Source organism: Gasterosteus aculeatus, chromosome 6 (genome assembly GCF_964276395.1).
Source record: "Gasterosteus aculeatus chromosome 6, fGasAcu3.hap1.1, whole genome shotgun sequence".
Classification (NCBI taxonomy): Eukaryota; Metazoa; Chordata; class Actinopteri; order Perciformes; family Gasterosteidae; genus Gasterosteus; species Gasterosteus aculeatus.
In genome coordinates this window covers 7,175,654-7,199,772 of record NC_135693.1, presented here as the reverse complement: position 1 = coordinate 7,199,772, position 24,119 = coordinate 7,175,654, and the positions used below count along the sequence as shown (strand labels likewise).

At 44.1% G+C, this 24,119-nt stretch overlaps 1 protein-coding gene across 2 annotated transcripts; it reads left to right on the top strand.

Annotated features, from left to right (window-relative positions):
* Positions 1-1,060: 1,060 nt before the first annotated feature.
* klhdc3 (kelch domain containing 3) lies at positions 1,061-24,011 on the top strand. Of its 2 annotated transcripts, XR_013467864.1 has the most exons (12): positions 1,187-1,297; positions 2,834-3,059; positions 4,267-4,446; positions 4,615-4,730; positions 4,811-4,882; positions 5,932-6,145; positions 6,676-6,762; positions 7,624-7,732; positions 10,771-10,942; positions 18,460-18,533; positions 19,511-19,589; positions 21,666-24,011. XR_013467864.1 is itself a non-coding variant. In XM_040178704.2 (11 exons), exons 2-11 carry the CDS (start codon positions 2,906-2,908, stop codon positions 21,730-21,732), a joined length of 1,152 nt encoding a protein of 383 aa, XP_040034638.1. In that variant the 5' UTR covers positions 1,061-1,297; positions 2,834-2,905; the 3' UTR covers positions 21,733-24,011. The 2 variants fall into 2 exon arrangements, 1 of the variants encoding a protein (XP_040034638.1); XM_040178704.2 differs by lacking the exon at positions 10,771-10,942 and having other exon boundaries at positions 1,061-1,297.
* The last annotated feature ends 108 nt before the right edge of the window (positions 24,012-24,119 follow it).

The window sequence follows — 24,119 nt, the reverse complement described above, 5'->3', positions numbered from 1 at the left end:
TACATTTGCACTTTTCAGTTTTGTTAAAGTTCAATAAATAGATGTTCATATAGTCATTTGTGTCATTTTTGTCATTTCATTTCACCAATATGGCACCGGTGCTCGGTACATAATCCTACATGAGAGTGGTGAAATCAACTACTGCTAAGTAAAGGTTTGGAATAGCTCAAATTCAACGAACAATATCTATTTAACTCTTATTCATTACCAAAACAGCTGGGCATGGTGTAGTCTTTGCCACTGCGTTTATTGGAGGCTGTTTAAGCCCCTTCTGCTGGAGCACAATTGTTTCTTCATTCATCAAAATTTTAGAATAACTATTACTCGCACTGTCATCAAATCCCCCCAAATGTGTTTTGACATTCGACGGGGCATTTATTTGAGTTCTTGTGAGAATTTCACCGAAATGCTCCGCGGCGCCCACAAGCCGCGCTCCTTCCTCCTCCTCCTCCTCCTCCTCCTCCGCCTAGTGCTCGTGCAGTGCTGACACACAGGTGATGACGGTGTTTGTGAAATCCCCCGACGTCGTTTAGTGGTAAATTACTACCAGTACAGATAGTTTTAGGATGAAAAAAGAAATAAGCCTCGCCACAGCTCCGTCACTTTCTACCCTGTCTCCTCCACCTGTCACTCACCTAATCAGTTCATTCAGTGCACCTGCTAGTCACAAACACTACTGAGACATCACATATACGTAACATAAGTGGCAGAATAACATATATGTATATATAAGTGTATAATTTCCTACTTTCTTTAATTTTCATACATTTAAGAGGCACAGGTACCATGTCTCGATAGCTTCACAAAGAAAAAAGTGTAGTACACCAAAAAATATAATTACTTGTTTTCTGATTCCTGTATGTTACATTGAACATTCTCAATCAATCAAAGTATATGTGAAAAATAAAAATAAATAGTGGTGTTGGGAAACTATGACAACATGAAAATATCAATGTAAATTTGAGATGGGTCCTGTTTCATGAGCTAATCTGTCGGCCCTCTAGGAGAGAGGCCATGAATCTAGTCTTAAAACCTTAGTTATTCTGAGCTCGTAGTGGGCTCACACGATGCAATAATTGTGTAACAATAACACTGTCCAGTATTTATTTAGTGGTGTTTCTTATCACAAATGGCACGTTCTTTTAAACGGTTATCCAGAGAGAACGTGAATGAGAGATTAAAAGCCGCCGGCAGGGAGCGCTGGCGGCCGCGTCACGCGGGGCTCGGTCGGGGCTCCCAGTGGACAGCGCTGCGCCTCCCCTAAACACCAGTTAACCACAGCCGACTCGACCCGAAGGTAGCTAACGTACATTCCACTGATCATATTAGCCTCTGTTAGCGAACCGGCTCGTAACTTTGCCAACATCGGAAATAAACCCCGCTGCGGAAACTCTTTGCAGGCTGTTTTCTTTTAATTCAGTTCACGTTAGCTAATGTTAGCTAACAGCTAAATCTACTAACGTTAGCTACTACGGTTAGCTACTGCATGTTAGCATTAGCCCGGCTAGCAGCAGCGTTGCTCTCCTGGATAGATGGTCATGGAAGAGCTGGACACAAAAGCACTATTGTAGTTACACGGTTGTTGTTCGTGTCGTGAGAACGAGGCACCGGGCGGCCGGTCGGTGTTCCTCTCCCAGTGCTAACGTCAGCTAGCAAGGGTACGAGGCGCTGACTGGACTGTGGCAACAGTGCGAAAGCTCAATGTCGCCTGGTCTAAATGGGCTTATTCAAACAAACATCTGTGCGTCCACAGTGTGCCCGGAAAAACCCGGACGCGTGCAGTGGTACACATTGATGTGGGTGTATGTTAACTAAGTCATAATGACTACGAAGCTATTGTGGTCACGTTGTCCGCTGCATGGCTAGTCACCTATGATACCAACTAACCGGTATCCTCTTCAGTGAGCTAGCAGGGTGTAAAAATCGTCGTCGCCCCAATCGGTCGACATGCACTTCTTCTCAAAATCTACGTGGCTAACATGCTGTTTCATGTATGCGGGTGCTGCAACGTTGCCTTCACGTTGCAACTGTTTACATTTAGAAAAGTCACAGCATGCTTTAAAAGAATTACTCAACTTAAACCTGCCTGTCGACAAGATCTTGCCTGTTTTGCTCCACTTGTTATGTTGAATGGTCTTCTGGGGGTTTATTTATAAGAGCAGACGAAGGTCAGAGGTCATTGAGTCATTGAGACCGATAAGCCGGGTACACAGGGTTTATAGCAAGAACGGGTTCACAATCCCTCCTACAAGACAGGAGTGAATATTTGCTGGTTTGTTTACACTTTATTTTTGAGTTTTAAACTGTCTCCGTAGTAATGTTGAATTTTCTACACATTCGTTCTGCTGGTATCCTTAGTGGCTATCTACTATTTTTGATTTGTACGACTGCCCACGTAGCCAAGACACAATTTTGACACTTTGGCACAAAAGGCTAGAAACACAATCCTACTTCATGACACATCAGTAATTTATTAGGAGCCCTCTAATACCAAAAGGTAACTAGAAACACTTGTTTGTAATTGTATTTATATGGTATCGGCCAAAAGGGTTGTATACAATTCATGTGATACTATTTTTAAAACGGCGGGGTGGGAGGCAGCATGGGGGAGAGGGAGGTGAAATAAAGAGGAGTGGTAGATGTATGTCTAACCACTTCTTAAAATACCCTCCCAGCTTAGATAATACCGCGGTTTGTGAGCCTGTCAGCAGCAGCGGAGCCGAGCAACTCTGAGGCCAAGGGGACAAACAGTTGCCCTTTGTGGTCCCTGTCGACCCCCCCCAACTCCTAGTCGGCCCCACCGTTCTTCTAAGCTTTGTCGTTGTGGTCACAGGTAAACAACGGCGTTGGCTTGATGGGATCCAGGCGGTTGACAAAGTGATGGTGTGAGGTGCTTGCGCGTGGAATGTTGCGCTGGTCGGTGCACCTGGAAGGAGGGCCGCGGAGAGTCAACCATGCTGCTGTGGCGGTGGGGCACAAGGTGTACTCCTTTGGAGGCTACTGCTCCGGGGAAGACTACGAGACGCTCCGTCAAATTGATGTGCATGTCTTTAACACAGGTAGGCGGTGCTGCTTGGATTCCGGGATTCCCAAGGGTTCGGGTTATTTTGGGGAAAAGAAATCTTCAAACTAGACGAAGGAATATTAAGATGATCTTGTTTAAAAAAAAGTTTTGACAGTAAGTGCTACTATTGGGGGGGGCAATTAAATCTAAAATGAATCACTGGAGCCCTAGTTGACATATTTATATAACTGTGCTTATCTGCTGTTTCTTTCTGTTTGCATACTAAATGGGTGAAAAGGCATTTTTCTTTTAAGTCCTGTTTTCTAACTGTAATGAGGCAGGAAAATATTTATCTTTGAAGTCATCATGAAGTGAGCATGAAAGTGTTTTTTTCGACTTTGCCGAACCTTCACTGCTTTAACGGCTGCTCTATACAGCTGGCAGTGGAAGCCAAACTTTCAATTGCGGTGTGTGAAATGCTCCGTTTGCTGTTTTTCTGTTGCCATCTTACAAACGCAGGTGTTTTCCTTAAATGTGGCACTCTAACGTTTTATAAAACTGCTCCCCTTATTCGTAACCCATTTTGTATATATATATTTCTTTCGGTGTGGTCGGCCACCTGCTTGGTTGGTTTTACAACTTCCAACAGTAGTTGGAGCCTACTTGCTGAGGCTGTAACATAAAAAAGATATGTGGCACCAGACTTAGATAGAGAGGCCTTCGGCTGATTGAAATGGGAACGGGACCACCATAGTTATTGTACCCGTATTTTATCTCCTTTTCTCGGCTACTTTACAGCGGAGCCGGCTGTCTTCTTCTGGTCCTTCTGGTTTTCTTTTTCTCTTTTTGTCTTGACTTGTCTATGAGAGTTTCAAACTAGATGACACGTTATCCACCAAATATGCAGTTTGGACTTCAAGAAGGCGTTTCACATTATGTTACATCTTGTCGTGCTTAACTGATGGTTTGAGAAACACCGGTGAAATGTATAATAAACACTGAATTATATTTTGGCTTCAAAAGTAAATATCTCTATCCAACAATTGAAAATGACACTACTATTGTACTGCACCATGTCATTTTAGTGACATTTCCATTTGTTATTGCAGCTGATCTTGACTTCATATTATCAGTGCACTTTCTCTGAATTTCTTCTGCCTGGAGAGAACCCGCGCAGACACAGGGAGAACATGCAGAGAACATGCCGTGTTTTTAACTGTGCATTGAATGAATACGCCCTTCTGGATTGCTTCTTACTCCAGTGTCTCTGCGCTGGATGAAGTTGCCTCCAGTGAGGATGGGAGGAGGACACGAACGCGTCCGCGAAGTGCCGTATATGCGTTACGGCCACACCGCTGTGCTGCTGGACGACGTTATCTACCTCTGGGGTGGCCGCAACGACACGGAGGGGGCCTGCAATGTGCTTTATGCCTTTGATGTCAGTAAGTAGACTTGCACCAAACTCACGCTGTCAAATGTTTAATCGAGGCCGCGTCGCCTTCGACGGTCCCCCGTTTGATGCTACAGGGGAAGCGTTTTGTCAGTAATATTGGAGGACTGGTCCATCGCAATAGACTTTAGAGTTGATACAAACTGTTCCCGCTTCATAGACACCCACAGATGGTTCACCCCCAAGATTTCGGGGACCCTTCCGGGGGCAAGGGACGGCCACTCCTCCTGCGTCCTGGGGAAGGCAATGTATATATTTGGAGGTTACGAGCAGCTGGTGAGTCTTCGTCACACTTCACTGTTGGACTGTCAACATGAAAAAGAACGATTCAATTAATGTCCTCTGCTGTTTCTTAGGCTGACTGCTTCTCCAATGACATCCACAAGCTGGACACCATCACCATGGTTTGGTCATTAATTAATGCCAGGGTGAGTTGTTAATTATTCAAAATGATTCATGCTCAAAGAAAGATGAGCTCAAAGGAACACAATAGAATGGACGGGCAACATGCGCGGTTCCATTGAAAGCCCGGTTGGAGATCGATACACCATTGTTTGTCACAGGGGTTGGCAACACTGCTACTAAAGCACTCAGTGCTGTGACCGGCTGGGTGCAAAGGGACTGAAATGTATTGCAGCTCTTTGGTAACTGAATAAAGAAATGTCTGAGGATTTCCTCTTCTGGGAAATGCCATTTGTGTTTGTATGCTGTCAGGCTGGTCACATGATAAAGTCCTAAGTATATAAGTATATTTTAAACGTAGACACCAGTGCCTTGGGTGAACTAACTTTAGTTCCTAACCGAGAACATTTCGCCATCGCCAGATTACAGCTCCGTGCTTACGGATTTAGTTGTGCACGTGAGTGAATAAGACATTTCTTTCTCCACGTTGACACATTCGCATTCCTTTTGTCAAATAACCTGCGCTATTACTGATTTGTCTTTATTAAAAAGTTTTTATTTGTGTAATTTTAACACTCTATTACAACTTGTTTTGTTAAAGCGATAATTTTTATAAGTTTTTTTTAAAATTTCCTTTTCCTCCCACTGCTCTGTTTGTAAAACAAGTGCCTGCTGGCTTGTGTGGCCTTTTTGGAAAACAATGGCAGCACATTCTGGAAGGAAGGCGCGGGAAAGACTGTAGGCCAGCTAAATTATGAGGGGGGGGCCACCACAGTTCACTTTTTGTTTACTTCTATATCCATATTTCTCTTAAAACCAAATACAGTACCACCTGCATCATTATGCTGAGTGTATCAGTGTTCCTACTAAATAAACATGTGTGACGCCACTAGATGGCGCACTCTACTCACAACTTCACTTCAGCAAACCTCAACGTTGCCAGTGTGAAAGTACAGCTTTATTGCCCCGGTTCACGATGATGATCTTTGGACATTGGAAAGTTTGGTCCTGATTCCTCTGCTTCATGACGCCATGGTGTGTGAACGTGTAACACTGGCACGTCGTCTCCTCACAGAGCACTCCGGCACGCTGGAGGGACTTCCACTCGGCCACCATCATCGGGACGAAGATGTTTGTGTTCGGAGGGCGAGCGGACCGCTTCGGTCCCTTCCACTCCAACAACGAGATCTACTGCAACAAGATCAAAGTGTTCGATACGCAGACCAACTGCTGGCTGAGCACGCTGACCACACAGCCGCTGCCAGAGGGACGGAGGAGTCATTCAGCCTGTGAGACACACACACACAATCAATACGCCAAACAAATGTATGACTTGTCAAGCAATTTTAAATGCTTGTATTGTATTTCGGTCGACCAGAATCCTTAATTACTTTCATTCTGTCCTCTCGATAATGATTCAACCCAGAATGAGTTTAGAGGTGAGCTGCCATATCGTAGCTTAGCAAGAATGCTCAGGATTTGCAACTTGATTAGTCTATTTATTCGGAAATAATGTGTTTTCAGGAGGAAGAATGTATGGAATTAAATTAATTGTTGTAATTATATTTGTATGTAAATTGCAAACCATTTCCCATGTGACCGGTCTCTCATTCATTCTCAAGCACGATTCAATTTTTTTCATTGTTTTTTTGTAGTGCAAAATACAAAGTATATGTATGTAAATATACATTTATTTAGTACCAATGGAATGAATGATGAAACAAATCTATCTGGTCAAACCGACTCTCATGGTTCAGTTTGTACCGAAACTATGGACCGAACCAACTGGTCATTGCTTTGCTTTCCCTTCTGTGTTTAGTTTCCTATAAAGGGGAGCTGTACATATTTGGCGGATACAATGCACGTCTGGACCGGCACTTCAATGACCTCTGGAAATTCAATCCAGGTGATTCACCATTCTTTACTTATATGGGAAATTCATTGAGCACTGCGTTGGAGTTTGTCGCTGCCGGCCACACGTCTTTGCTTTGCGCATGATAAATGGGCTTTGCTCTGTCTGCAGTGATGATGTGTTTGCGCTGACCCACTATAAAGGTGCATTAATATGGCCACAATGACGGGCATGTATGGGATGTGTATTATCACATTTGTTCTTACTAGTGATGTTTGACCTCTATAGTTTTAGCACGTCACATGTTTTTCATAGACGGAGAGAATATTGCGTACTTGCACTGTTAACTGGGTGATTTGATGTGAACCTGTGCTTTGCAGTCCACTAGATGGCAGCACCTAATAGTCCTAATGATCGTCCGGAGACAAAGTCTGAATGGCCTGTTGCTATAGAGATTCAATGATGCTGTTGGCTCTGACTCACATTTCATCCTTAAATGGAAAAGATGAGAGTGCTGCAACGACGTCACTCGGGTTGCACTTGTGCCGAGCAGAGGGGAGGATTAGTTTCTATTTCTGAAATGTAAAGTTTCATGTTCAGATGAATGTGAAGGTTTTCTTGCTATAATCGCTCCTCCTCATCCCCTTCACCGCTGAGCCCTGTGTTTGTGGTTCAATACAGCAGGAATCTGAACAACTGCGGGCACCAAAGGAAGCACCAGTAGGTTCATGTGAAGTGTAGCTGCTGCGAGGTCACCTACACTACTCAAACCCTGTTGAGCTAAACAGCCCCCTTTTCTGCTATTTGGAGGGGAGATTTAATTGGAAGTTAAAAAGAGTCTTCACTCTTGATTCAGTCTTCTTTTCCATCATTATGTCTAAATATTGTTTCCTCGTCTTTATTCTCGCACTACAGAAACCCTTTCCTGGACGAAGGTGGAACCGAAGGGGAAAGGCCCGTGTCCTCGGAGACGCCAGTGCTGTTGTATGGTTGGGGATCGAATCATTCTCTTTGGAGGAACCAGGTGAGGCCCAGATGTTACTGCTTGAACTTTCAATTTCCTGGGCACTGTGAAAGTCTCTTACACACTCACTGACTAGGATTCTGTCTATCTAGTATCTTATTGTTTTTTATGTATTCTGAAAGGATGTCCCCAAATATTTCCCGTTTGTCTTTTTTATCTAACTTTCTTTTCGTTTGCAGGCCAGCGTTCACTTACACACTCACGAGTACTGCCATATACTTTCATATGCATAAACAAATGTAAAATACTGAATTTGGATTAGCAACAATTAGCTCCCTCTGCTGAATTGTTAACTGTTCAAATAATGTTAATATTTTTTTCCCAAAGATTAGTGCAGCTGATCTTACAAAGACAGAAACATGTCTCATTCGTTACATTTAAGAGTTATGGAAGGACATGAAGACCAAGCTGCAAAAACATGGAACTGGTTTAAGTGAGGTTCCCTTCACATTCATTGTTGTCTTTATCATTACTGTTGATAACAGGGTCATTATTGCAAACGTTAGCTTGCTGTTGTTGCTCTCGCCGATATTTATCCCCATTATAACATTTTTGTGTGCTTTAGCACATACATGAGAACAAACATGCTTATTCATGATGATTAGGATTTATCTGAAACTTTGGCTCTATACCTTGGAATTAGTGTTGCAAAGCTGCAATAAATTAGTGTAAATAAATACTAATGAGGGTAATTAGTTACTAAGCTGGAACCGCATTTCCATTAGCAGCAACCCCAACTTGTTTGACTTCTTGTCTCCTTTGAGGCTCTGCGTGGGTTTAACCTCTTACTGCTTCATAGTGCCAGATTCTGAGATATATTATTGGCACCACAGCCAGCATTTTACCTCAATAGTTTACAATAAATGCCTAATCGTTTCAGAGGTTGGCTCGAGATGGGGAATGGACCATCTCCTTTTACAGGCACACTTTACAGGCACTTAAATTGTTACGCTCTTGACTCTTTTTGTTGTTTGTCATCCTAATCTCTGTGAAGCACCGGCTCTTAATAACAAGCCCTCCGTCTTTGTGGAGAAACAAGGCTCCCGTTCTCCTTTGGGGGGGTCTGGCTCCTGTGGACAGCGGCCCGGGCCGATTTCCTCTGCGTCTGCAAGACAGTAGTGGCGGGGGTCCGTAGCTGGTGACGGGCTTGTGATAGGCCAGTAGCCGGGGTAACGAGGTAGCTAACGGCATTACCGTGGTCCAGAGTCGTCCGGGTCCCGAGCTACCGTTATCAGCGAGGCGGTGTTATCAGGTGAACCCCGCTGGGACGGCCTGATAGCGGGGAACGGGAGGCTGTGGATAAGAGACTACGTCTGCAGGCGCTCATGTCCTAGAGGCCTCCGGCTGCTGCCGGCTTTGCTCTCCACTGCTCGGCCGGCCGCCCCGTCATCGGGAGCACGCCGTAATACACAAGCGCTATCTCCATCAGGCGGCAGCATTAGGGTAAACCTGCCCATCTCTTTTTAAAGGCTACCAAAGGCTTAGAATTTGTAAATAAAAGGACATAAAATAGCCTCATAAACGGAAGCAATCCAAAGTGAGCAAAAGTAAGTAATATAAAACTTGAAAATGTTTGTACATCATCAAGAGCTTTAGAAGATGCTTATTATTCAAAATTTTTTACAGATTGTTTGGTTTCTCGCCAAGATTGGCCGAGGACGAGCTTATGAGGAGTCATGATTTCCTGTTGTGAGGGAGTGTCTTTGTCTTTGGGGCCCCTGAGATGATGGAGGGCCGAGCAGGGCAAGGAATCAAACACAGTATCTCCAACATCCTGTTTAAAAGAATCAGGGCAGATGTTTTCTTTTCTTTTTTTGGTTTTCATTTCAGGGGCCAATGCAACTTTGAAGCTGTTAACATATATTAATGAATGCACACCAATCATCGTTATTGGTGTAAAACTTTGGTTTGTTTGTGTTATTTGTGAAGCAGGTCGCTCTGTAGTTGTTTCCTGTTACTGTAGAAATGAGAGCAAAGTCCTCGCGGCCTCTCGGCAAGTCGGCCACACAAGTTCTGTAGACCAGCATTGCACGCTTGTTGTTTACATGAGCACACCTAAGCCTCTTACACACAGGAACTGCCATAAGCACGTGCACACACAACCCAAGACACACAAACAGCATCTCACACACACTCCTTTTGTTTGCTTTTGTCTCTTTACTTGGAACGTTTTTCCTACTAAGATTCACTTGGCATCTCAAGGTCTTGATTTGGACATATTTTTAGATTATTTTCTTTCTCATTTAATTGAGTATGAACATTGTGTCTAAAACCAGCCTTTGCTGTGTTACCTTGGTTTATTTCTGCATGACCTAACAACAACGAGGGCAGTTAAAATGTTATCAGTGTTTGTCTCAATGCAGCTGACAAATGTCTCGCACATGCCGCCATGAATTATTTTCCGGACACGTTGCTTGTGTTCTTTTCTGGGCTTTCTCATTTCTGTTGGTCTGCCAAGGAAATTGTGTTCGAATTTATGGTCCACATCTTGTTTTCCTGGGCTAGTTGTCCTTTCATATTGATCCAAAACAGGACCCCTCTGTTGATTCTTTTTCCCCACTTTATGATATTTATTTTACCTGCAGGAATTTGTTCAGGGATAATTTATTGGTTTAGTGAAGGACACTAAAGCTATTAAGTCCGAGAGCCCTCTGCTTTCAAAGGGGTTACACTTTGGACTGGACATAACACTGAGGTGTGTTAACAAAACATCAACGGTGTGATACAGACTCTAATGAATTACAGAAAATACACCGGTGCAAGCAAAACAAGCAAACCTTCCAGCATTTTGTATAACAATATACTTGGATTTAGACTGAATGAGCCTTGATGACCTTTTTTAAGTTGCGCAATTGTTTTGTAAGCACGGTCTTCGATACACACACAAATTTGTGTGTGTGTGAATGACCCACCGGGCATTAATGGCAGTGTATTGAGTGCCACTTAAGTCAGTGTAAACAGGCCTGCTGAGTTGCAGAAAGGCGCGAAATTCTGCCCTGTCCCTGATTTATGACCTAAGGGAGCATTCTTTCTCACAGAGTGCAATTGGATACACCCTCGGCGCCTCTGCTACACTCATTTACTGAGACCTGCTCGCTGCCCCACGAAGGACGCCGCCTGCATGACTAACTCCACCTGCACTGACCTTCACCTACGCGCTCTGTGCACGTCTTCTCTTTCCCAAACGTCCCAACGAGTTGCCAAAGAGAGGTTGGTTTTTTTTTGCCGCTGATGGTGTGTTGTCATTGTTGGCATTCAGAACCCTCTGTGTATAATTGCTTACGACAAGCCCAGGCCGGGCTAAATGTGGATGCATTTTAAGCTCGGGAACAGGGCATCCTATACGAGGGGCAGGATATGAACAAGGACATGACAGATTGGCATGCTGGGAGCAGACAGCGTGGAATCTGCTCCGGGGAATCTGGCACTGCCTCTTGAACCACTTGGACCAAACCACGTGCATTCATTCCATGATGGTTTTATGATATATTTTTACCGTGACAGGTATTCCAAACTCTCTGATGGCTGTAATGATGACTGATTTAGATCAATTTATATGAGCCCTTGTTGTTCTGTGGTAGAAGGCTTGTCCTTTTTTTGTGATTTCGTAAAAGTTCAAATAGAAACATCCCTGTCGTTTGCAGAAAAGAGATTTTGGGCCCTTTTAGCCCTTCAGCACCTCTGTGTGGACTGCTGATAATGATGGTTCTTCAAAGGGGTTTTCATTGCCTTTCACTGAGTATCACAGACCAGTGGCTGTCAGTTTAGGTCTAACTATCCCAAAGTGGCCTTGTTCTATGATTAAGTGTCTTTGATGTCATCGCTGTGCGGAGGCCGACCCAGACAAGGTCTGTGATGAGGTCGGGCTGGATGGCAATATCTGCGATTGGCGAAGTACGTCTCCGGTCGTTATATTCTCTCTCTCTACATACATTTAGCGATTTTTGGCATCTAACAATTGTTTTTTTGGAATAAACCATAGTTGATTATTGATGGTAAAGACTGTTATTTCTGTACGGTTTGAATGAAATGTAACGGTGTTACATTGTTCCACAGCTGATCTTTCAGCTGGTGGGGGGGGGGTAGAGGTGATGTTGCACACACACACACACACACACACACACACACACACACACACACACACACCTCCGCAAATATATCAACGGTTGTCGGTCTGTCACTGGCTGAAAGATTTCCACATACACCAGTCTTTGACTCTCTTATGTAATACACTGATTTAAGAAATCAAGTAATTGTCTGTTTTTAAATATGCTCAGGTCAATGAGTTTTTGGGAGTAATAGTAAAGTATTCTGCAGGAAAGCAGTGGTAAAAACAAACATGTCAACACCAAGAGGGTAAGAAAGTATTAGCTTGGGTAATTTTAACATTTGTACCGCTTGCTGGCAATGATCTAATGTACCACATGTCAGCCAACCAGAGGCCTACAAACTATTTTGGGATTTTTTGGCCCTAGTTTCTGTTGCTTTTCAGCAATAACACTTTTTTCTCAAGGAAAAAATATGGGATAGGATTTTAACAGCCCTAAATTGTCACAAAACCTTGTTATTCTCTATTCTGTAATTGTAGGTCATCGCTGAAATTTCCTACTCCCGGTGTGGTTTGCTATTTGTGTGTGTCTCGGGTCTGTGTGCGTTCACGTCACTCACGGCTTGGATGAGCCGACGTCAGAGCTTTGCTCTGCCAGCCTGAGCGCTTGTGTTCCATTTAGGGCTGTCAAAATTGCTCAAAAATGACGTTTGAATATTCGCTTTAAAAAAACACATATTTGAATATCTGGTTGCGCATTAGGAACGTCAATGACAGGACAAATTAATAAAACGAGACATAACTACTTGTACAGGTAATTTATTTAAGTTACATATTTAACAACATATTAGATACAAATAAGTAAATTAAGTAACAGTGATGATAAAGTAATACGTAAATTAACTAATGGCCAAGACCGCAGACCTCTCGCTCGCACACACACACTCTTTCTTTCTCTCTCTGTCCGGCAACAAGAACGACAATAATAAACAAATGCTCAGTGCTGATCAAGAGTTTTGTTCAAGCAATTTAAGGTTGTGATTCTTGTCCCAAATATAACAGGCTTCATTCATTGATTTGAGACAAATATTAACATTAGTTGTTTTACCGTACCGACATTGAAGGCTCCGAGCGAGCTGTGCAGTAAACGTGGAACTTTTCCTTTGCATGAAACTGCAAATATCAAACTGGTGCATGAAGCTGTTGTAGCCCATCTAGTCTAATTTATTCATGCAATATCCAGTCAGTAGTCAGGCGCACGCCCACCCGCAAAACACAGTCGCGCCGCCATCTGCCGCCGTTTTTTTACATTCGAATGCAATCGAATATTCATTTTCACATTCGAATATTTTTTTGTTTTTAACAACTATTTGACTATATATTCATATATAGAATATTTGTTGACAGCCGTAGTTCCATTTGGCAATATGCACTCATGATATGCACAGTGGAGACGGAAAGCATGCTGAAGCCATTCCTCACATTAGATGCTGCGATTATTGGGCCTCTTTAATGTTTTTGAGTCATTACTCATCAAATATTGGTGGAAGACGCTAACATTCTGTTTTCTTGGAAGCAATGTACGATTCTAATAATAGTTTTTTTCTGGCAGTTGTCCGCTATTGAGCTTCCAGGTGGGGAGGCTGTGTGTCTCTGAGCAAGGGTGAGTCAACGTAGCAGGTAATCCTACTGGTAGCCAAAACATCCAAACTCCAGAACCTCCTCGTTTAATCCACCAGAATCTCAGCGTGATATTTAATCCGCGTGGAATTACCACCGGTCAGTTAAAACAGCGCGCTGTTGAGCCGTAGAGCTTCAGCAGAGTCCAGGGCCTTTGTTTAGTAGATCAGGAAGGTCAAAAGCCTGGTGCCTCGATATCACCTACGGGGGGCATTTTGAACCTTATCAATGACTGAAAGCTCTGCTGTTATGATAGTCCAGCCGCCTAAAGTGTGGCTTGTTATCATTGTTCAACATGGCAGTTCAAATGTTAGACTAAACACAGCATTGGACTGAGGCTGATTGAACTAAAACTGCTTTTTTTCAGTCCCTGCATTGCACAAATAACACTGACATTCGGTTTTGATTTTTTTTGTTGTTGTAATTCTCAAAGCATTGTCAGTATGGCCGCATGTTCTGCACCCTCCAGGGTCCCTCAGGTCGGCCACAGTGGACCACGGCTCCATGGAAACACGCTATCAACACCCCATAGATTATGATGCCACACACACATGTTGTTGTTGGCCTTTAGTGTCAAAGGGTAGGCTGCAGAAGTTTCCTTTTATTAATTGCCTGTGTGTGTGTGTGTGTGTGTGTGTGTGTGTGTGTGTGTGTGTGTGTGTGTGTGTGTGCGCGCGCGTGCGCACACGCTCCGTATGCCCAAGATAAAACCTGTCAAACAGTGGAGGTGACCCCAGCAGGATACGGGGCATCCAGCGCGTGTCGGGACAGGACCTCGGGGCAGCACAGCAACACCGTGATTTACTCTTCAAAGACGAGCTCATGATAGTATTTCATCTGCATCTTAACCCTCTTTAACCCGCTAACGGGCTGTATACACTACGGTGTCACAGGGTGGAGTGTTACACAGCAGCTCAAATAAACAGCCTGGACAGGCGACGCTTTGTGATGCCACATCAATTCACATGTGTAAATAGCAGTAGTTTGATATCGGGATTTACTACTGTCATCGCAAACACAAACTCCTCTCGGGGAGGGGTTTAAAGTTTAAAGAAATGAAAAGCAGACCAGACTATTGATTTAACCTGAATAGTAGAATATCCATTCACCGTCAGCAGGTCATGTTTAACACTACAAAGCGTTTGTTAGTGCCAGAGAATGATGAAACCATAAAAAACGATATATATATATATAAATAAATAAATAAAGGGAAATAAAAGTAGTTTCTGTTAAAAGAAGTTGACATATTGTACATATTGAGTAGTATTGTCTACATAATACAAAGTGTGTTATACTGAAGCATACTTGTCAGTATGTTCTATTTTGAGTGTCTCCTATTAGGCGGCTGACCTTGGCACTAGTCTTATGCGAGGGGTCTTCAAGGAAGTAACATTCCCAAATGAATCTGCCAGCTATAGATGACCGTTTGGCAACACCTTTATACTCCCCCAGCTGTCTTCAAGCTGTGGAAGACAGCTGGTTTAATGTACGCCACGAGACTGTTTAATGCAGCTCGATTTATAACAACCTGTCCTGATTAAAGAGGCGACACCGGTGTTTTGTTAAGTCTTTTTTTCTCTCCAGCACCATCACCAAGTCCAACTACGCTTTTGTCCTTGGGGCTTGCAATCGGAGATGCATTCTTTGGTGTCGGCTTTGTGTCTCCCACCCTCTGCATGGGGCTTACGTCTGGGCAACTACTGGTCTTAATCCACTGTCCAGCCACTGCCCGGGAGGGGGCACAGATAGCTCAGTAAGACGAGGCCACCCAGTCGAGATTAGGGGCAAAAGAAATGGATGGGAATCTATGGATCCGTGATAAACCAAGTCTATTGGACTAAGTAAAGTGGTTTAGTAAACGCCTACCATCAGACTGTAGTGTTTATGATTTAATACCCGGGTTTATGCTTTGACCTAAAAGGGAAAAACAGGGATGAGTCATTCATGCTTCTACTACTTTCATACTCTGTAATAGTTGCTTGCTTTGAGCGTGTCATCATGCTTCTGGCTGAACCTTCTGTCCTGCCACCATCTTCTATTATACTATATTGAATAGTTCTTAAAATACTGTTACCCACCAATGTTGAAGTCATTTAAGAGTTTTATTTTTCTTTGTTGCTCCTACCGTCACAGCGTTTTCCCCCAATGTTTTCACTCCATAGCAAAGTTTGAGTAAAATAATTAGATTTGGCGTCTGGTCGTCCTGATAAGGTGCTCTGCAGGAAGTTGTAGTGTGCGATGAGTTCCTGTGAGCTGGACAGTTGTGAAGGACCGAATAGGAAGTGGAGAAGGGAAAGAGGATGCAGATCATATCACCTCAAGAATGAGGACATGGTCAATGAAGCCCCTTAAAAAAACATGCCTACGACGGGGCGGATTCCAGATGTATCGTTTGCATCTGCCTTTGTGTTGCTGATGGACTTTTCCTCATGTCACTTCATTCGCATTCTTGCTTTTTCTTTCTTTTAAGGAAATTAAGTCACTGGCAACTAAAGACACTTTTCCCAGGCTCTTTGTCGTTCCCGGATTAGTTTTAGGATTGTAGGCCTTCTGTAGTTTTTTTGACCCAGCTTTGGATGTAATGAGGCAGGCAGTGTATTGCTGCAAAGGACTGGTCATTGGGTGATTAGACGCCCTCACTGAGTGTTGTTTGAAATAGCAGCCTGTGTTTTTTCTAGCGGGGGAGCGGCATCACTCTGGCCTCATTTAGACTGGGAACCACCACCACCGCTGCAGTGGGGGGAGGAGCCCCTTCACACATAGCGATACTTTGCCGATCATGTAACAAAGAGACCCATCAAACACCAGGACGCCACATAAACTCGCGCACCGCGACTTTCCCGCTTCCAACTGCTGCCCGCCCGTCGGACACCTCTCAGCACCTCTTCCTTTCCTCTACGATCCCTTCCAGGCCGCCCCTTTTTTGCGGCGACCAATAAAGCATTAGCATTCCCTAATGCCCAATTTCACACCCGGGGTCGACGTCATCCACGAGCATGCGAGAAAAAGCCTCGTGCCAAGAGGGACGCAATCTTCATCTTTCATGTGGCTCTCTGTGAAAAGCGGCCGTCTTATCTGCAGCCTTTCACGCGTCGGCCTCCGAGCCCCGTACCCGCTCTCCATGTGAGCTCGCACAGTAGTCGCTGGCTACTGCAGCGGGCTCTGTCAGATAGACACGATGCCTACCTGCGTTATGGAGACAGATTAATGATGTTAGTATCCGAGGCAACCGGTAGACGTACTACGCTGCTTTTTTTAAATGAGCGTGTCCAGTAGAGTGATCTGAACGCCGACGAGATATGAAACCACTTTCATACTGGGTAATAAAGCCAGAGACAATTACGACACCCGCGTTGCTATGGTTACAGCTGGTTGTTTGTTTGAGACTGAAGAACTGGTAAATCTCTCTCGACAAACGCAATTTAATGTTCAATTCCACCAAGAAAGGGGACAACAGTCGGAGGTTGTGTAATTATTCTATTGTTTATTTAAGTTTGATGAATGCATGTACAAATCTCTCAATTTCAGCAGTACCCCTACACCTGCATATTTTCGTAATTACGTCATTGATTAGTGTTCCTTCTTTGGATTGGCGTGAAAACAATCATTTAATCAGCCCAGTGATGGTACAGTCAGTACTGAGCAGCAGGTCGAGGAGTAGACAGGCGGCGGGGTCCTTTCTGATAAAGGCTCATGCAGTAAGCCCCAGTGGATGGCCTCCTCCTGGGGGGGGGCGTAATGACTTCCCCAGCTGGCCCCCTGGGACGACTGCGCTCGTGCTCCGCACCTCTCCTGGCTGCTTTGAGCCACTACGGTGTTTGTTTTGGGAAGATTAGCAACGTAAAACCCTTACAACATCCTGAACACGCAGCGCAGGGAGACGCAATGGAGAGGACAGCGGGAGAGAGGAGCAGAGATTGATGGGCGGGGAGACATCGGAGGACCGAGGAGGGATTTTCTGATCAGCAAGACAGCGGTTCGGGTCAAGAATGCGAGTGAGAGCGAGACAGAGAAAGAGACAGATGGGAAAAAGGAGGTATAATAATAATAATAAATGTAATCCAATTTGAAAGGTGGTCTCTTCTAGAAGGCGTCCACAGTACTGTAATGGTGTCCTGTGGTCTTTGTGCAGAAAGCATCTATCAAAGCTTTTCTCAAGGACCAAACGTGGCAACCGAATCCCTCAGTTGCCCCCCATGATGGATATTTATAGACACTAAACTGCTTGGTGAATGCACCTGTCTGGCTGAAGCTGTCCTCGGGTAGTGTGTAAATGGTCAAGTGCTTCTTTTATCTGATCTGAACGGCTCTCCTGTTGCGCTGGGGATACAAAGCAATGATGTGCATAGAGTACATTTACACACTGGCTAAATCATTCATAAGATGCTTTTCTACGCTTTCCTTCCAAGTGGCCACGTTTAGCTTCAATCGGTCGGTGCGAGCGTGAATGAAGAGACCTTTTCTGAGCTGCGTTGCACCTGGTGTGTCACAGGTGTGTGTGTTCAGCCGCGGCAGGAAACAGATGTGCGGTGATATCAACGGCAGCACAGGTCTGTGAAACTATCAGCATGGCCCCAGCCTGCCGTCTCACTGCATTGAGACACTTCCTGTGGGCTTAAATCATGCCAGCTCATGATTGGGAAAGAAAGAGGAGGAGCAGAGCTCTGCGCTAACAGCGCTGCTGTGTTTGAGATAAAACTGTAGCTGCCTGATTATGAATCCTAGTGATTAAAGAAAGCTGGTAAGAGGGCGGATGACAAGCTAAGTAATAGGGGGTCTGTTGGTAACTGATTGTTGGGAATGACTTGAGAGAAGAAACAATGAAGTTGCCCCATGAAACAGATGAGTAGCAAATGCAACCTTGGCAATCCATGAGGGCTCACGCTCCTGATAACAGGCAGGAAGTGTGAGGGGGAATCGTTGTCCTCCTGGATAGGTTTGAAGCTTTGAACACTTGCATGTTTAAAAAAAACAACACCTTTTTTTATTCTCTTTACAGCCCCTGTCCGGAGCAAGGAATGGGTGACGAATTCAACCTCATGGATCATTCTGACCTGTATATCTTAGACTTCAGTAAGTATTCTTTGTGTAATCCATGTATGTGACATGGATTACCTCATCTTCCACATGTAGATATTCAGACCCACGACTGCAGGTTGTCATTGTTAAAAAGGCGTTAAACTTGTTAGCATGTATTTCAGTTAATGGTTATTATGATGCTTTCAAGCTCCAGTAGAAATAAACATATATTTAAAATGTTTTCAAGTGTTACCTTGTAAAATGTAGAATAAAGAAATATAAAATAGATTTAGATTGGAAATGAGGAGATATTTAACTTGTTGAAAAAAACATACATTTTCTTCAAGATGTTTTTTTTAACCTATTCTAGTTTTAGATTAGATTTTAGATTATTTTTCAGTTTACACTGACTTTAGGGTGGTGGAAATTATTTTACAACTTAGTGCTTCCTGTCAAATAAAAATCTGCCAAAATAGAAATTGGGATTTTTTTTAAAATAGGAAAAATTCAACCGGTTCATCTCAAATTTTCCGCCACCTTGACTAAAGTTAAAACGCTATCCTCAGGTGTCCTCAAAACATTTTATACAATCAACACCGTACACCACTGCTTCCTTCACCCCTCATGCCAGGCCACGGCCCTGCGTTGTGCTAAAACACTGGGTACTTCCGTCTCTTGCACTACCACATATGGGCATTTCCTCCCTGCGCCGGGGTCGCCTGTGATGCTGTCGGGTCACAGCGTGTGTAGGCGGGCTTGCACAGGGACACGGGGGCCGTATGGGACTGCCAGTACTCGGCGGCATCCCCTGTGGCACACGCTGCCACGTGCCAGTCGCCTGCACACTGTTTATCACCGGACATATGGCGGAGCATAATTGAGAGGAAGTTTGTAATGGATGTAAAAAGATGATTTGTGCAATAAGGTGATTCAACACTGTCCTAATGAACACTGTTGTTTGTCTCAGCTGTTTTTCTCTGGGCTTTGAGCGAAACAAGCCTGTGTCTCATTACACTTTCTCTTCTTTTCAGGCCCTAATTTGAAGATGTTATGCAAAATAGCTGTTATTCAATACAGTCTGGAGCAGTCAGGACTCCCACATGATCTCAGGTCAGACAAGCATCCTCTTCTCAAACATTCGCTATTCGCTCATAGCGTTGACTTATCTTTTGTTCATGCTGTTTGTCATTGTTGCCGCCACTCCGTCCCTCTCAATAATGAGGCTGTTTTTCAAATAGGAAAATTACGGCCCATCATCCTTTATTTAACCAGTGGTACCTTTCACGCAAGCTTTTGTCTGAATTTACATTAAATCCGTCAATGTAATGTTTCTATGTAATTGCATCCGCCTCCTGCTAATAGCACAGAGATTTGTGTATGGAAAGAAATGAGACAATTATGTTGAAACTTAAAAGACTTCTTGGGTAGTCCAGGTGACAAAAGGCACGTTACCACCAAGTGAGGATCGCTGATTACGCAATATCTCAATATGCCTCGATTCATTTTGAGTATTTGGATACATTTTTCCTCTCTCTCTTCACAAAATTTCTAGTTAAACATATTTAGGCTCCAAAAACACGTTAACATTTACTGGAAATAAAACTCGAGACATTTCATGCTAAATAGTGTATTCGACACTCTGAGTGCCACTATTGGTTCTGTTCTCATGACTTCTTTGTAACAATAGGAGTCACCGGCTCGGCCAATAGAAGAACTCCTGTCATCGGCTGTTTGAGCTGCGAGTTTGCAGAACAAAGCCATACTCGTTATATACATCCAGGGACACGCTCTCCAATATTTTGGAATATATAGGAAAATCCCCAAAACCCAGAGTTTTATTAACCTTTTTATTGGGCTTTACATCATGACAAAATAACCTGTAACCATAGCAACTCTCTCCTGCCTGTCTGCTCAGCCAGAGGAGAGCTGCTGACCGTCTTAACTTTGAGAGCTTCAAAGGGTCTGAAGTTGGAAGCTCTTCCCAAATCATTTGGGGCCTCGTAGCCTCGGAAGTCCCGGAAGCCCCCAGCCATTGAGCCTGAAGGGCCTGCATGAGGCCCCTTAGTCCCACTGATACGGAACATAACAGGCCACAATATTCTATCATTCTATTTCAAGCATGTAACTATTTCTAACCGTAATGAATCTTCATTATGCAAGTAGATCTGAGCTTGTGAGGTCCACCGATGTGACATTTTTTATTTCCCTTTTTTCTAACACATTGACCCCGTGGAACTTGATACTAATTACTCCTCTTGGCGTCTCATTTTTTTTGTCAGTGCCACCTTGCGCACTCCCCACTTTGCCGTTGCGTTTGTAACCCCGAGTGGCTGTCTCCGGGGGGGGGGGGGGGTTCACAGGACTTTGGTTAACTCCCTTTGCCCCCCTCACTGGCATCTCCAGCTCCAGCGTGCCAAGCTCCCCTCTTAAAACACACACAAGCGCGCACAACAAAAAAACGAACAACGCGATTGAGAGGGAGTGAGTGTGAAACCAGAGCCAGTGATAACAATCTGGGGCTCCACCTCTGACCTGTCAGCAGGTCAGCACTAGACCCTGTTGTCAGGTCCCGCTCCTGGTTCTCGTGTTTCAGCGTGGGGGGGGGGTGCTGCTCCCCTCATCCTCGTCCACATCGTAGCCCTTCAAGCCTACAAGGGGAGAGGGGTGGGGGGCAAATGTCACACAGTTGCTTGATTGACTGTCATTGTTTTCCAGGGCCGTAGCTATTTCAAAACAACGAAAGTCAAGCTGTTAGTTAATAAAAGCATCAGGATTTTGAAGTAGAGATGAAGAATTCCAAACAGACCAACTAATGAGCATTCAACAGCACCCCCCATGAAACTTTACTTACTCAATAATTAAAAAGTATACTGGAGTCTTCCCGAAGGTTAAAAAGTTGCTTCAAAAGTGTGACTTAAAAAAAAAGTCTCACTTCAACTGCAATCTCTGGATCTGAATGAATAAAGCGTATATTTATGCAGCATCATTTGGGAACCACGGTGAAACATTTGGACTTTAGCAAAAGTGCAAGAATTTCCTGAGAGTGAAAAAGACTGAAATTAGAGTCCGGTTCTTTGGCCCGTCTGGGTTAATAACCGGCACCGCTTAAAGGCAACGATAAATTGTGTTTCTCTTTTGCTGTCACTTAAGATCCTTGCTTCTGATTCCTGCTGTTTTTCTCTCTAGGTGGGAACTGGCGGCCATGACCACCAACAGCAACATCAGCAGGCCCATCTTCTCGTCCCACGGCTGACGCAGCAGAATGTAAAGCAGAACAGGGACTGCCCGCTCCGATTCAGGACACCGAGCTTTTAATCCTTCTAATCAAACTGAGCTCCGATGGACTGTTTTTTTTTTTTGGGGTAGAGTTTGGACCCTTACAGGATTTCTTTCCCCCCACGTTAACTTCAAGTGACAACTCATTACTGACCAAGAAATCCCACATGTGAATTCCTCGGACCCCGCGAGCGCTGTCGCGTCGCGTTTCAACACCCGAGACGCTTAAAATCTGTTTCACCTTCTTGTCTTCTTTTCTAGCATCTCTAGAAATCCAATCAGCCTATGATAATCATAGACTTCTAACCACAGGCACAGGGAGGGACGAGGACCTCAAGGTATCGAGAAGTCAACTCCTTGTCCACAGAGGTGAACCCTTTTGTTTTAGCTCTAAAGAGGCCGAGGTGGTCATCAGTTTGTAGGTCTAGCAGCTCCACCGTGGTCATAAACCCATGGAGAAACTGCCACGTCAACCAAGCAGAACCAATCAACTTGTTACCTAGGTGTTAAATGCAAGGAGCGCGAGTATTGGGTGTTCAGTGATTGTGATCGACCATCTACTTCCTCACAACCTGGCGAGGGGGGGGGGGATTCTGATGCAACTATGTACTGTGTATGTGTGTGTAAGTTAGCCTGTCGTCATGGGGAGAGGTGCTCACTAATATGCATCATGTCGTTGTTCCTGCTGTAGACAATCGTGACGCAATCAGACTTTCCTCTTGGCCCGCCCCCCGTTCCCGGATACGTTGTTTGTGTTTGTGTCTGAATGCGAGCAAATCATAACCTGAGCAGATGTTCTTACGGGCTCTCTGAACACACACTCGCCACACAGCTGGACAATGGCTTGGGACGGCTCAAATTGGGGATGTTCATGCAGGTTGTGTGTTTTTATTCTAATCTCCCATTTTAGAACAAATCTTTGAAAACACAGTGGTAGTGGACTCTTTTTTTAAAAATAAGGTTTTATCTCAGCCCACTATAGTCAAACGATACGGTTGGTGATATCCTAAAGTTTTGATGAAGTCAGCAAATCAGATAAAATGGCCGACAACGTCTCAACACCGTCTGTGGTTCTCGTTGTTCTCGCCGAACAGAGCGCTAATAAGTAGCATCTGAAAACATGCTAAATGTAGTATTTTGTTGAGGACTCCTCTCAGTGGAGGGTTTGGTGTGTGTACAGCAGCAGAACAACTCGAGGTAAACTGGAGTGGACAGTTGATCCAAGTCTGCAGGCAGATCTATCCGGCACACACAACAGCTTTTTAAATAATTTTATGGGATTTATTGACATATATGACAAATACAGCATATCACCAGCCATGTCCTTTGAGTCACTAAAAATATAGGGGCATGCCATTTAAATGAAAGACTTAGTGACAACGAATATACAGGTGCTAAAGTTTTATTTATACTGCCTGTTTGATGGTGGTATTAACTTGTGTTACCACACTGTTGTGAGCTGCGGTGAAGCTTTTCAGTCCTGGTCTCTGGGACCGGCCAGATAGACAGACAGACAGATGTATCAGTGTCTGATTAGCTGGCTGGAATCAAACCCCGCAGGGCTCCGGGTCCCAAACACCAGGGCTGGATAACGCTGACCTGCGTGGTAAATGTTTACAAATCCGTGTGTTCCGTGTGAGTCCGTGTAAACAATCCTAAACGCAGGTCAAAGTCACTCAATAACTGCACTAAAGCCAATCGTGGCGGGACAGGCCTTACGGAGAGGAGACGAGTGGACACTTTTTTCAGACGACGGCCCGCCTGAAACAAAGTCTGAATTTAATTTGGGACGAGACGTCAGACAACGCAGCGAAAACCACAGGGGAGCTAATCGCGTGTTCAAGGGGAAAAGCCAATACTGGTAACCATTGTGAACAATTTTTTTTTTTTTTTGGAGTTGTGGAAGTCAGTCAAAAGCCTACAGTCTTTCTGTCTACAGAAGTGCATCATTACATTAAAGCACGCACTCTTTATGAAGTTATACAGTAAATATTTCATGAGCAGACAGTTGTATGTGACCAAACGGATCTCATGCCTTCTAATAATTGATTTACAACAAAGAATGCTTGGAGGAAAAACAACAGAACAAACGATGGAGTGGATTTGGATTTGGCTCCCTGTGCTTATTGGTTTTATTTTGTATTCAACACCGTTTTCAGAGGGGACTGTCGAGGTTGGTCAGGACTTCCTGTGCAATATACTTTATTTCTATATCAAAAATAAACCAGACAATTTGACTTCTGTACACATTTTAAATGTGTTATTCATTCAGTCTTTCTTTACTTGTTTTATTGTCTGAACCTGTTTAGCTCAATGGAGATTTCTGAAGCTGTTTGGATTTGATCAAACCTGAAGTCAACGTGT